The 12,443-nt window shown below is 42.4% G+C and overlaps 1 protein-coding gene across 4 annotated transcripts in view; it reads left to right on the forward strand.

Annotated features, from left to right (window-relative positions):
- Window positions 1-12,443, forward strand: part of fhod1 (formin homology 2 domain containing 1) — a 49,847-nt gene that overhangs the window by 1,497 nt on the left and 35,907 nt on the right. For all 4 annotated transcript variants that reach the window (XM_082519177.1, XM_082519178.1, XM_082519179.1 and 1 more), the window contains exons 2-3: window positions 8,621-8,727; window positions 11,446-11,510. In XM_082519177.1, coding sequence (XP_082375303.1) covers window positions 8,621-8,727; window positions 11,446-11,510 — 172 coding nt within the window. The remainder of the gene's footprint in view (window positions 1-8,620; window positions 8,728-11,445; window positions 11,511-12,443) is intronic.

A 12,443-nucleotide genomic window follows, 5' to 3' on the forward strand; every position in this document is an offset into this window, starting at 1 on the left:
TCCTGCCCTTTGAAGCTATGTATGTGCAGTTTTGCCTCATGAAATTATTGTGAGAAGTCGTGTTGCTCCGCTTCTCAATGGTCCATTCTGTCAGGGAGCTGAAAATGTGGCTGAAAATGATGAATTTAATGCGTCGTTGTTTGGAAAAGCGGAATAAGCTTCGTGGTCCTGTTTCCTGTTGCTTGGGTGACTAATGATGCTTCTTTGTGCTAAGGAGTCTGTTTTTCCAAACAGGAAGTGACTGCAGCGTCATGTCACTCAGGCTCACTCAGCATTATGTCAGCATGCTGTTACACTGCAGTTAGTCATGTTACATGTAAGCACACATTCCACAGTTCTGATGGTCTGAAGTACACGGCACAATAAAGTGATTGCATAACATTGCTGACAAAAGCGGCGTCTGGTTTAAGCGTCAAAATGAAATGAGGTTAATTTTAATGGGCGACTGTCAGAAACATCTAAATGACTTTTGGCTACAGAGTTTACGATGGGCTGTAATACAAGAAGCTTTTAATTGCAGCCTGTTAAATGAAGATTAGCAGCAGTGTTATAATTCAGTGAGCCCTGATGGTGCCAGTGTTGTGGGACTGTCTGACATTAGGTAGCATTATGAAGCTGTGGAAACTTACAGGCTAACTTCAGAGCAGCGATTTCTGAGGCTGGATGGTTTTCGTGACAACCGCTGTACACGAACCTAATTTCCACAAAATTTCCAAGAAGCTAAAGTTGCCATCTTTGATTTCACTCGTACTAAAGCTCCTTGAGAACGTTATTATTTACCTGACTTATCAAGAAAAGCAAGGGCTGTTTTTAAAGCTGCCTTTTGTAATGACACTCTGCACGTTTTAATTAGTCCACTGTCAGGAGGAGTTTATTACAAGTCAAATATGTATTTATTTATTTTAGCGCAGCCTTTTTTCCAGACCCTTATGTCTTCTTAGTTACGTGTTTGGTTAAAAGAGATACACTCGTTTTACTGTGGTGAAAAGTGGTATTACACTAAAGTGCAGCCTTGTACATAAACAAGCATCTTTTTCCTTCACATTCTGTCTTTATTTAATTTTTAAAGGGTTTTTTTTTCACAGGTATTTATAATAAGTATTTTATTCGCAGCAGAACCCTGAGCCCGGTTCTGCTGATGGTTTCTTCCTGTTAAAAGGGAGTTTTTCCTTCCCACAGTCGCCAAATGCGTGCTCATAATGGGTTGCCAGTTTTCTCTCTATTGTTTTAGGGTCTTTACCTTTTAAAAATAAAGCACCTTGAGGTGTTGTTTGATGCTATATAAAGTTCCACTGCATTTAATTGGAATTGAATTAAAGTTGCATTATTTTCACACACCAAGAGCTGCTCACAACTGTCTGTACCCGTGCATTTCTTCTTCACTGTTACAGCCTAATGAAGCTTGGACTGTGTGGTCATTTCCATCTGTCTTTTGTAACTCCATGTTGTAGTTTTAGCATTTTTTTTTTTTTTTTTTTTTTTTAATGGTCTTTGAAAAAATAGTTGAAAAAACTCCAAATAACTGAACCAGTCAGAAATGTTCAGAGCTGCAAGCCCTGGCAGGAAGCTGCACGTACTTATGAAAGAAAGTTGGATCAGGAATTATTTGGAGGTAAAACTTGGCGCTTAATTTAGACCTTGTTTCATCTGGTGTTAACACAAAAGAATGGAAGTTGCCATGAAACCCAGTGTACTCACAACCTTTAGTCCCAGGAGCCTTGTTCACCTTTGGCCTTTAGTTCTCTGCATTTGTGCTCCAGATGAGTCACACATGTCATTTTTGTGCACGACTCTACTACACCTTATTTTCAGTCCATGTTTGGCATGCTGCTCTAAGGCCACAGCATAGTAAACAAACGCATTAGCAACAACTACATATTTTTTATTTTTAATAATAGTGGTGAGCACCAATCAGGAGCGTTTCGAGCTGCAAGGCTGACCCAAAAAGTTCCAGAACCTTAAGATAATAATTCCTTCAGACATTTATTTTGTAAAGCGGTTTCTTTGCCAGTGAAGAACAGAGTCCCGGCAGTGGAAACACACTGAGCTCTTCCAAAGCCTCCTAGTCCCTGCAGTGCAAACACAGCTTTAACAGTGAAACCGAAGCATGACGATGACATATCTGAAGATGTGTTTTAATGGTTAGTCCATCCAGTCAGCGTCACAAGAGCAATTTACTGATGGTTCCCTCATCTGTCTTAACCCGACTGCCATAAATGCACAAGTAGTTTTCCAGGAAAAATTTCCAGCTCTCAAGCGATCAAAAGCTCTCACAAGCTTCAGCCTCGAGCTACCGTGGTCATAGCTGCAGACAAGGAAACAGGACCCGTAACTTCTAGGAGCTGATGGAGGCTTTAGAGCCACACTTGTTCAAACTGAGAAACTCCTCATGTTTCCGTTAATGCTCAAAAGAATGTAGAAGAAATGTAACTGTGCCGCTTTAGACAGTAATCAGACTACAGTAACTACGAGCATTCAATAGTGATTTGGGTTTGGAAGGTGAGACGTTACAGCGCTGCGCACAAAAACAATAGAAATATCCGTGTGAGCTGCCAGGTACAGACTTTCAGATATGTATTATTGCTAATAGTTGAAAAGTTACAGCGGTATGATTTAAAGTTTTGCCTTCATCCATCTTATTGACGTCACATTTTGCTCTTTTTCCCTCTGCAGTTATTAAAAGAAGGATGAAGCAATCATTGCTCAGCAGTCTTTGTTTGAACATGTTCTGCACTGTTTCTGTGAAACACTAGTGCTGATTTCTCACTTTCTAAAAAAGGAAGTTCTGTTTCAAAGATTCATAGCCATCATGTGAGCCCGACACCAGCCTGCCGCGAGGCGGCCGGAGCCCGGCTGGAATTTCGAGCATCAGATAAGCACCAGAGAACGCTGGTCCCTATAGATTACATTCCTCCACTGACCCCCTAATTGTTCCCATCTTGCCCCAGGGCTCGACCTGAGGCAGCTCCCCGCCTCCTTGATAGATTCAGTGAGATAGTGAGAATGGTACACAGCCATTACATCTGCTGTGCTGCACGAAGCTGGTTCTATTTCATCGTCGTCCTCCTGCTTCACTGCCTGGTTTTTGGAGGAAAAGGGTGGGACCTGTAAACAGCAGATAAGCTCGGATGGATGCATGGACGGATGTAATACTAAGAGCAATGTGTTGATAAGAGCTGAACAGGCTTTTCCTTCCTAAAATTTGTAGGCAGCAGTTGCACAAACAGTCTGTTGATGAGTTTTGTTTCATACGCTCAGTGTCGGCTTTAAAGAGGATCAAAGTAAATTAGCAGCAGTGTTTATTTAAATCGAGTGTAAAGCTGTTTGCACATGATCTCCGGACAGTGTCGCGGGAAACCGTCTGAGTTTGTCCCGTCTTGCATTCAGCACACACGGCACAAGATTCTCCACATATGTTTTGTCATTACTGGAAATACTTCATTTAGTTTAGGCAGTGCGTGACGTCTCGCCTTCTCCTCTTTCTCCTCAACCAAACCAGTTCAGACAGACGACTTCTCTAATACAATTCATAAATTAAATAAAACACAAAGTCATCCGGGCACCACTTTCACTTTTCTGTCATGGTACGTTCCTGTCAATTAGAACTTCTTTGCAGACAGACGAGGTGTTTATTGACCTGGCATGAGAGCGTGTCCTGGTAAAGGTTTCACTCCATTTGTTGTACCTGCACGATGAATGTGAACAAAACAGCTGAGGGGCCTCTTCTAATTTCCCCTGTCAGCTGTTGCCACAAATGAACAGAGAGAGGATAACGTATCAGGCGTCCAATCAGCTCAACATCTTCCCAAAGCCTTCGTTACTCCCCGTGTTTACTGGACTCTTATCTAGAATCAAGTCAAATGTGATTGGCTGGTGGGAGCTGGATGGATGCGCTGATAGGCCGATGCGCTGTACAGACTCGTCTGAGCTGATGTTGGACGAGGCGCATTTGCAACCACTGCATTGTGTTTTCAGGCAGTTGTGTGTTATTTGTGTTACAACTCTGCAGCACTCTTTGTATGTGATTCTTTCCAGGTTAACGTCACTTGCCCCAAATCTGAAGTAATTCCAAACAATGGATGATGATCCCCTTCAGGAGGCAAGCTCTTCACTTCCTGCTGTGTCAGACATTTGATGTTTGTTTTGACAGGATGTTGTAAATCTGTCTTTTAACATTTGTTACTCATACAGACTGGAAAAGGGAACAGCTGTCAGAGCACGCTTTTTAGTATTTAGTTTAATTGTGGGAAGCCAAAATTGTGATTGAGATTTAGATTTGACTAATTGTGCAGCCCAAGAACACACACTCGTGCTCGGAGTGAATCATTTGCACGGTTACCGTCTCTGTCCTCAGTTTGTAGCAGGGCATCTAATCCAGCTGATTCAAATTAGAAAAGGTGGAGTGTTCTTCAACCTTTCCTGTTTGGTTTTGCAAAATAATAAATACAGTGATGACACAGTTCTGCATAACGGAAGCATCTACATTTTGACCCAGTGGGTCAATAGGATGCTAATCAATGAGGACCAAGAGGGGGGGGAAGTTGGAGGAGGAAGGCGCCACAACGTGCGTATGTGTTTAAGCCATTCCTGTCCACTCTAAGATGTTAGGTTAAAAAACATTTTTAACCATTTTGTCCCCACTTCATGGAGATCACCGTAAAATACTAACACTCACAGCCGAACTCCTTTATTTGGGCAGAATCCTGGTGAGATGGAGAGTCGGTGTGTGCTTCCTGTGTCTGTACTCCAGCTTCCTCCTACGGTCCAAACACTTGTTAGCTTAACTGGAGATTCTAGATTACCATGTGAGGTAGATGTGCTCTGTGGTTCAAATGTGACTTGGTGTTAAAGCGCCTTGAGTGGTCGGTAAGACTAGAAAAGCTCTCAGTCTGAAGGTTCTTAGTATCCAGGTCTTGGTGATCTAAGGAGCTTGGAAAGAAAAGCGACTGGACTGAAGTTTCTTGAAGACATTTCACCTCTCATGCGAGAAGCAGCTTCTTCAGTTTGCACATAAAGGTCAAAGGTCCCTCTTTTGAGGATACCAATGTTTACATTTTGGACAGAGAAGACAGATGGTTTGAAAGAGGAGTGAAAGAAGCATCTATGTCCACTGTGAACAACCATCTTTGAACAGAGGGCGGGGCTTATGACACCCACTGTGCCATCTATAATCCAGTTTTGAGATCCTTCCCAGACGCCTTAACGCCCACTCGCATCCTGGGCCATTTGATCTCAATAGATCACATGACAGGGTGGGGCGTGGTCTCACTATGGGTTAGCCTGAAACCTTGGCTGATAATGACCTACACCCATTTCCACACCTGACTCAGATGATCAATAGTCGGTCAACAACCCTCTTAGGGACACTCCCAGTAGGCCTTAATAATCTGGGATTTGCAACCAATTGGTTTTAGAACTAAAGAAGCTTCTTGGATGAAACGTCTTCAAGAAACTTAAAGCAGTCCAGATGCTTTTTTCCCCAGCTCCTTAGACTACTCGGTATAAAATGTGAGTGCAAACTCAACAAACTTTTCACAGAAAAGGAAGGTTTTTGTAGACTCAGATGTAAGATTAGTTAAACCTGAAAATGTGCAGATTGAGTCAGAGGGATGTTTGGAGCTGCTTTTATGGTCACTGTCTTCTTTAAATCCTTACTGAAAATTATAGCGAAGAAAATGTAAATCCACGAACAACCACGTGACCTGCAGTTACACCATCAGTTAAAAATGTGGAGGTGAGCCTCCTCCGCCTCCTCCGTGCAGCTCCAGGCTGACGGGAAGGATCTGTGTTGTTGGAGAGGAAGAATGTGGACCTGCAGGTCTAGAGTCTGACACTCAAAAGCAGACCTGATGTGTTTGATAACTGATTATTGTACCTGGCCATGGCTCTGCTACAAACATGCTGCCAGGCCGAGCAGGGCGGCTATAAATAGACATGAAGCTGATGTGGATCAGACCCTGTTTACTGTTTGAGAGAGTAAAAAACACATTCCTGTTGCATACTGCCCCAGAAAACCCAGAGCGTGTGTGACCTGTTGGATCGGTTTTTTTAAAGCAACTTTCTGTCACATGTAAATAAAATCAGTGAAAGTATAGAAACCACAGATACAAAAGGAGGGAGGGGTTAAACAGCCATTTCTAAAATAAAAAGAATAACGTCTGACGCGAGCAGCATTCATGTTTTACAGCTGACGGTATGACGGCTGAATAACTGTACGATTATCCAACAGCACAAATGTCACACACCAGCTCCAGCTTTAGAAATGACTGTAAAACATTTACAGCAGCGAAGGTTACTAATTAGCTTCTCTCAGCCTAAACCAACTTTGTTTGCATGAAGCAGTCGGTTTTATTACAGATTACATGGATTTTTCTGAATGTGTTCCAGTTTCAATAATAAAAATCCAAGTTATTTGGATGGCGCGCCTTCTTCACTCAGAGGTTAGTCATGGAGTTCCCCAGGGTTCTGTGCTGGGACCAATTATTTTCACTGCCAAAGGGAAGAATGTATAACATGAAAGCACTGCGTGCATTTCCATTGTTCTGCAGGTAATGCCTAGTTATATTTAGCAATACAACCAGATACACGAGTCAGTTAAATTGCAGTCATGTTTTAAAGACAAAGGGCGAGATGACTCCTGTTTCCTGCTGCTAAACTCAGATTAAATTGAAGTTACTGTATTTAACCTCAGAAACACATTGACTAATCTGATGGCATTACACTGGCCTCTGTTAACACTGCAAGGAACCTTTGAGTCACTTTAATCAGTGTCTCCTTCAACAAACACATTAAACAAATATGCATGACTGCTTACTATAAAAAATTAGAAACCTCCCGTGTCTCTAATGTTATCATTTACATTCTGGAAAACTACTCGTGAGTTATGAAACGGTAATATTAAAGACCTATTAGCGTCATATTATTCCTACATTTCCCTACATGGCTGTTCAGTTTCAGACTGTGGGCTTTCTTGTGGTTCTTAGTGATGAAAAGTAGAATAGGAAGCTAAACCAGGGGTGGGCAATATCAGTCCACGAGGGCCGGTGTCCCTGCAGGTTTTAGATCTCACCTTGGGTCAACACACCTGAATCACAGGATTAGTTTGTTACCAGGCCTCTGGAGAACTTCAGGACATGTTGAGGAGCTAATTTAGCCATTTAAATCTGCTGTGTTGGTTCGAGGACACATCTAAAACCTGCAGGGACACTGGCCCTCGTGGACTGAGATTGCCCACCCCTGCCCTAAACTCTCCTTTACTTACGCTCCTCTAGGCGCGTAAGTAAAGGAGTTGTGTTGAATAATGTCTTGAAGCGTACTCAATCATCCAGGTAAATAAATCCCAAAAAGTTGATTCTGTTCATCCAGACGTAACGTTTTCAGTGGGAGAAACGTTTCGTCACTGAGCCAAGTGAGGGGCTGGTTTCAGTCATTGTGCGAATGTCCTGTTTATAAGGTTGGAAACCTGCAGTCAGCTGAGACTGAACAAAGCACTCGGATCAGTGATGAAACGTTTCTCCCACTGAACCACTACGTCTGTTGAACGATGTTGGATCGGTACCTTCCTATAATATAAAGTGTCCTGAGATGCCCATTGTTATGAATTATTTATATACAAGTACAATAGAGTTGTTATACGGTCCTGCTTTATAATGGTCGTGGTTAATTCTTGATAATTCGCTTTGTCTTTATTTTTCCAGTCAGCCAGAAGATTTACATGTCATGTAAATTCAGTAAAATCGGGCGTTGTGCAGAAACGACGGTGGAGGAATCGCATTTGTTTGAGCTAAAGCATCGGCACAACAGTCGAGTGTTTTCTGCCGCTGTTGAATCTGACAGCATTGTGTCTCATTACATTACATTGATACACCGGGACTCCATTGTTTTTAACAAGAATATAATAAATATATTGAAGTATAAATGGCATTTCTCTCTGACGCAGGACAACATGGATCGATGTGATCCTGGAGTAAATCAACGTCAGGAGTTTTTCTTGTCCTGTGGCTTTAGAGTTGACACAAAATAGAAGTTGCAGCCAAGCATCGGATCTACAGCTGTCCTACACTGTGCTGTAAATAAATGCATGAATCAATCGTCCAGAAAAGCTGTTATTGATCAGCTAATTGAAGTTGGTGGCTTAAATTTTGGTGAGTTTTTGCATAAAGTGTGACTCCTGATATTGGAGGATTGTTGCATCTTGTTGTATTTGCCATAAATGTGACTGTTTTCAGTCTGTGATTTATTCGGACAGCAGGTGTCCTCGCATTAGTTACCAAATCTCAAAATGTCTTCAGCTTTATGAGGCTGGATGATCCTTTAGAAATCTGGGTGCAGCTTTAGTGTGAGACTCATCCAGATTAGCCAGTATCCGGGCAGATTACTTTCTCCCACATGAATATAGAGGCAAAGATCCACAGACCTCATCGGCTAAACCGGTCGAGTCAGTTTTGTTTGTTTGCAGCAGCGGCTGCAGGATCGGTTTCTACTGACACCAGAGATCGGTGTCCCTCGCTCTGCCTCGGCTTTTCACACACAAACAAATCTGTTCACAGCTGAGCTCTGTCGTGATTCAGCATTGGTTAAACTTGATCTTCACATATGTCTCTGTCTGTGTGTCCATCAGCTGGAAGACTGCACCCTCCAGCTGTCTCCCAGTGGAAACTATCTGGACCTGGACTCTTCTCTGGCTGAGCAGCGAGACGAGCTGGAGAGCTTCTACGAAGATGTGGCGTAAGAAAAGCTTTAGTGTGTGTGTGTGTGTGTTTATTGGGAACATGACTGCAGCCAAACATGTCATGCAGAGACATGCCGTCCTTGTAACCCCACAAACAGAAAAAAGAAGCACTGGACCCACACAGACCAAGACGAACGCTGTCAACAACATACTCAAGTATTAAAATAAAATAAAAAATTATATGGGGAAAAATAGCCAAGTTAAAATAAAGACAAAGCACATTTTTATCCTTATTATAAAACAATAGTAGTTTACCATTACTCATTATAATACACTTTATGTAATTTAAAGTACTATTGTTATTATTCATTTTAATTATGTTCATATAGTACATGTGTAACATTGATTGTTTAGTAAAAGTTGTTTACACGTTGTCGCGAAATCGATCAATGCAGAGCAGTGTCACAAACCACGGAGGCCCCAGAAAAGTGCAATCAAACAGCCCGGAGAAAACATCAACATATGTCTTCTGACCAAAATGCATGTGGTGGACACTTATAAAGCAGTGGGGTACACGCGACATTAGTCACAGTTAATCGTACATCTTGTACGTCTTTAATAGCTATAAGCAGACATAGAACTTCTCTTTTCTGTAACACCTTCCATACAAGGTAATAAAACTTCAAGCCCTCAGGGTCTCTGAGGCTGATTATTGACTCTGATCATCTGTTGCCAAGTAAAGTAAAATATAGTAAGACTCCAAATGGGTTAAGGCCTCAGGCCTGACACATTCCTAAATTATATACATGTACTGTAAGCATGCATTGCAGTTATCCTTCTATGTTCTAGTTTCCCTCAGCATGTATCACCTGGAAAGTCACGCCAGTGAAGCTTAAAACCCTTAATGAACCGATCATCAACTCAAAGTAAGCACAGATATGCAATGTGTATAAAATACTTCCAACCGTACTTGTAATAAAAGTTAACATAATGGAAGGATCCTCATATGAACATCTTCAATAAACAACTGTAATGCAGTATCAATACTGTGAGAAATATTATTACATGAAATAATGCTGTAAAGAATGTTATCAATGCAGTTATAATGATGCAGATTATATGGCAGCAATAAAAGAATTTCTGTATCTCCACAACGTTTAGTGATAAATAAGTGAAAACAGTTTTTGTCGTCGGGCGCTTTAAACGCTTTGCTCGCTGCAGGCGGCGGCTTCATACTGACCGGCTGCCCGAAAACGTACGTGCCTCAGAGTATAACGATGATGCCCAATTGTGACATCAGCTAAGATGCACTGGAATAATTTGAGCTTATGCTGTATATACTATACACTCTTGCCAACACTGTCTTTAAAGGTGTAAAACATTCTGGGGGGTTAAAAAAGGCAGGTGTGAAATGTGAAAGTGAGATCACAGGAAGTACCATTTTAAATTTAATTATTAAAGATGATTGCTATTTTATTTTATATAAAAATAATAACAATTTTAAAATATACATCTGAAGCTCAGAGGTCCAGAGTGATATTTAGAATCCCTGTGCATGTAAACGTTGTCTGAGTCAGAAACATGGGTTTAAATCACTCTGTATGGCATCATCGCTTTGACCTTCGGATCCATCTGTTGACCTTGAAGGTGATATTTTAAATTTATACTTTTCACATGTTGCCAACAGACAGCACGCTTGTAAGTTGTCGTCAATTTTCAGCCAATAAATCATGGAGTTAACCACAAAGACCTCGGGGGATGGAAGCCATTTTTTTAATCAGTTGTTAACATGACCCCGCTCATCACCGATCAAAACTTCGTGTCTACAGACAGGAGCACCAAAAACACAACTTCCTTGGTAGAGGTAATAGAAATATGAATAATCAAAATAATGCATAAAAGAAGTAGAATTAGTGGGATAAGTTTTCTTCCACTTATCCCATTCAGGGTTAGGAGGCGGTTGAGCCTATCATAGCTGTCACAGGGCAGGAGGCCCGGGACACCCTGGACAGGTCAGTCTGTCACAGGACTAAAGTGCACAGATAACCCTGCACACCTATGGTTGGTCTTCCTAGCCTGATGCAGGTCTTTGGACTGTGGGAGGAAGCTGGAGTATCTGGGTTCAAATCCAGGCCTCAGACTGGATCTTCTTTCTGTGAAGAATCACATTCATTTCAGTGATGTGGAACTGAAACACATTATAGCTGCTTGGTGACTGTGTGTGTCCAGCAGTGTAAACTCTGTGCGATGCTGTAAGAGCGTCTGAAAAACGTATTCCTCTTTTAGCCTCCAGACAAACACGCCCACCTTTACATCTTCCCTTCTCCCGTTTCTCCTTCTTTCTCGCTCTCATTCTTTCCATACCTTCATGCTGTCGTTCTTTCCATACTCTAATCCCAGCATGCCGCAGTCTGACTGTATGTGGAAACTTAGCTGTTCTGGGATCACCTCAGACCAGCTGTCTGCACACACTGATCACACTGACAGTGGATCAGGACTCCTTGTAGAAGCAAGTCTTTGTGAAAACTGCACTCAGAACTGATAAAACCCACTTTGGAGGTTCTTCTTCCATCGTCTTTACTGACTCTGTGTTCTCTCAAATATGCCAACTCGGGACTCTTTGAGTGCCATGTCCCTCTCGTACGATGATTCGATTACACAAAAGTTAATCTGGTTAGATGTCTGTCACGGAGCTGGCTGCTCTGACTGAACCTGAACTCTGAGTCGTGACTGTTTTTTGTTCTGAACTCAAACGGTTTCTTATTTTTCTACAGGAAAGGAAGGAAGCCCATCCTGATTCTGAGGACTCAGCTCTCTGTTCGTGTTCACTCCATCCTGGGTAATTATGTCCTCAGTCTTCTGCTTTACTTTTTCCCTCCGTCCTCTCCTGCAGCACAGGAGTGATGACTCAGGGGAAACTCTCGCCATCTTCCACCACGGTGACGTGTTGCACTCAGCTGGGAGGATTTCCTCCCTCTGAGTCTGCAGCTTAGAAAATACAGCGGTTACTTTCTCCACATGAAGTGGAGCTCAGGTTTAGAGTTTTACTCGGCTGTTGTTTTATTTGTTGAAGGTGCTGAACATCGGGAAAGGTTAGCAGTAGCTCCTCTGAAGCTTGTTTACAGGGATCAGAGGTGTCCTCTGAGCAGGCTGCTGGAAGGCTGAAAGTCTTTAAAAGCTTCATGGTTTTAAGTGCATTTTGGGAAATGTAGTTTCCTGCAGACTGACCCCACAGGGAGCTCACTGCTGTGAATGTGAGTAAGACAGGATTAGCATGACTCTTCTCACTTCAGGCGAGCTCCAACTAAAGTCTGACACTGCAGAATTTTTAAGACCAGAAAAAAATCTCCCATTGAGGTTTCCATGGAAACGGATCGGCTTGAGAAGACGAGCTCCTGTCCGGACTCGTCCTGGTTACGTTTACAACAGGAGGAGGAGCGCTGGCATGTTGAAGAGTGTCAGGACTATGTTAGGAAATATTGTGGATCTCCTGATGATATCACTCATTTCATCCAGCGGTTTCCTCACAGCAGCCTCGTTTATCGCCGATTTCATCTTCAGAAACTGAATGAAGTCGTGGCTCCTGCTTGTCTCGTTTCAGTCCCGAGGAGTGTATTTGACAAGCGAGAGTAATGCTATCGCGAGTCATGTCGAGGTTAAAGTCGGAGCTTTCTGTGGTTTTTACCGTCTTAGATCCCTGTGGTAACTCGCGCTGAATGCAGGAGCTGGTTGGGATCAGGTTATCTTCAGGCTTTCCATTTCACCTGTACCT

This window comes from Aulonocara stuartgranti (assembly GCF_965226115.1).
Source record: "Aulonocara stuartgranti genome assembly, chromosome: 1".
Lineage (NCBI taxonomy): Eukaryota > Metazoa > Chordata > Actinopteri > Cichliformes > Cichlidae > Aulonocara > Aulonocara stuartgranti.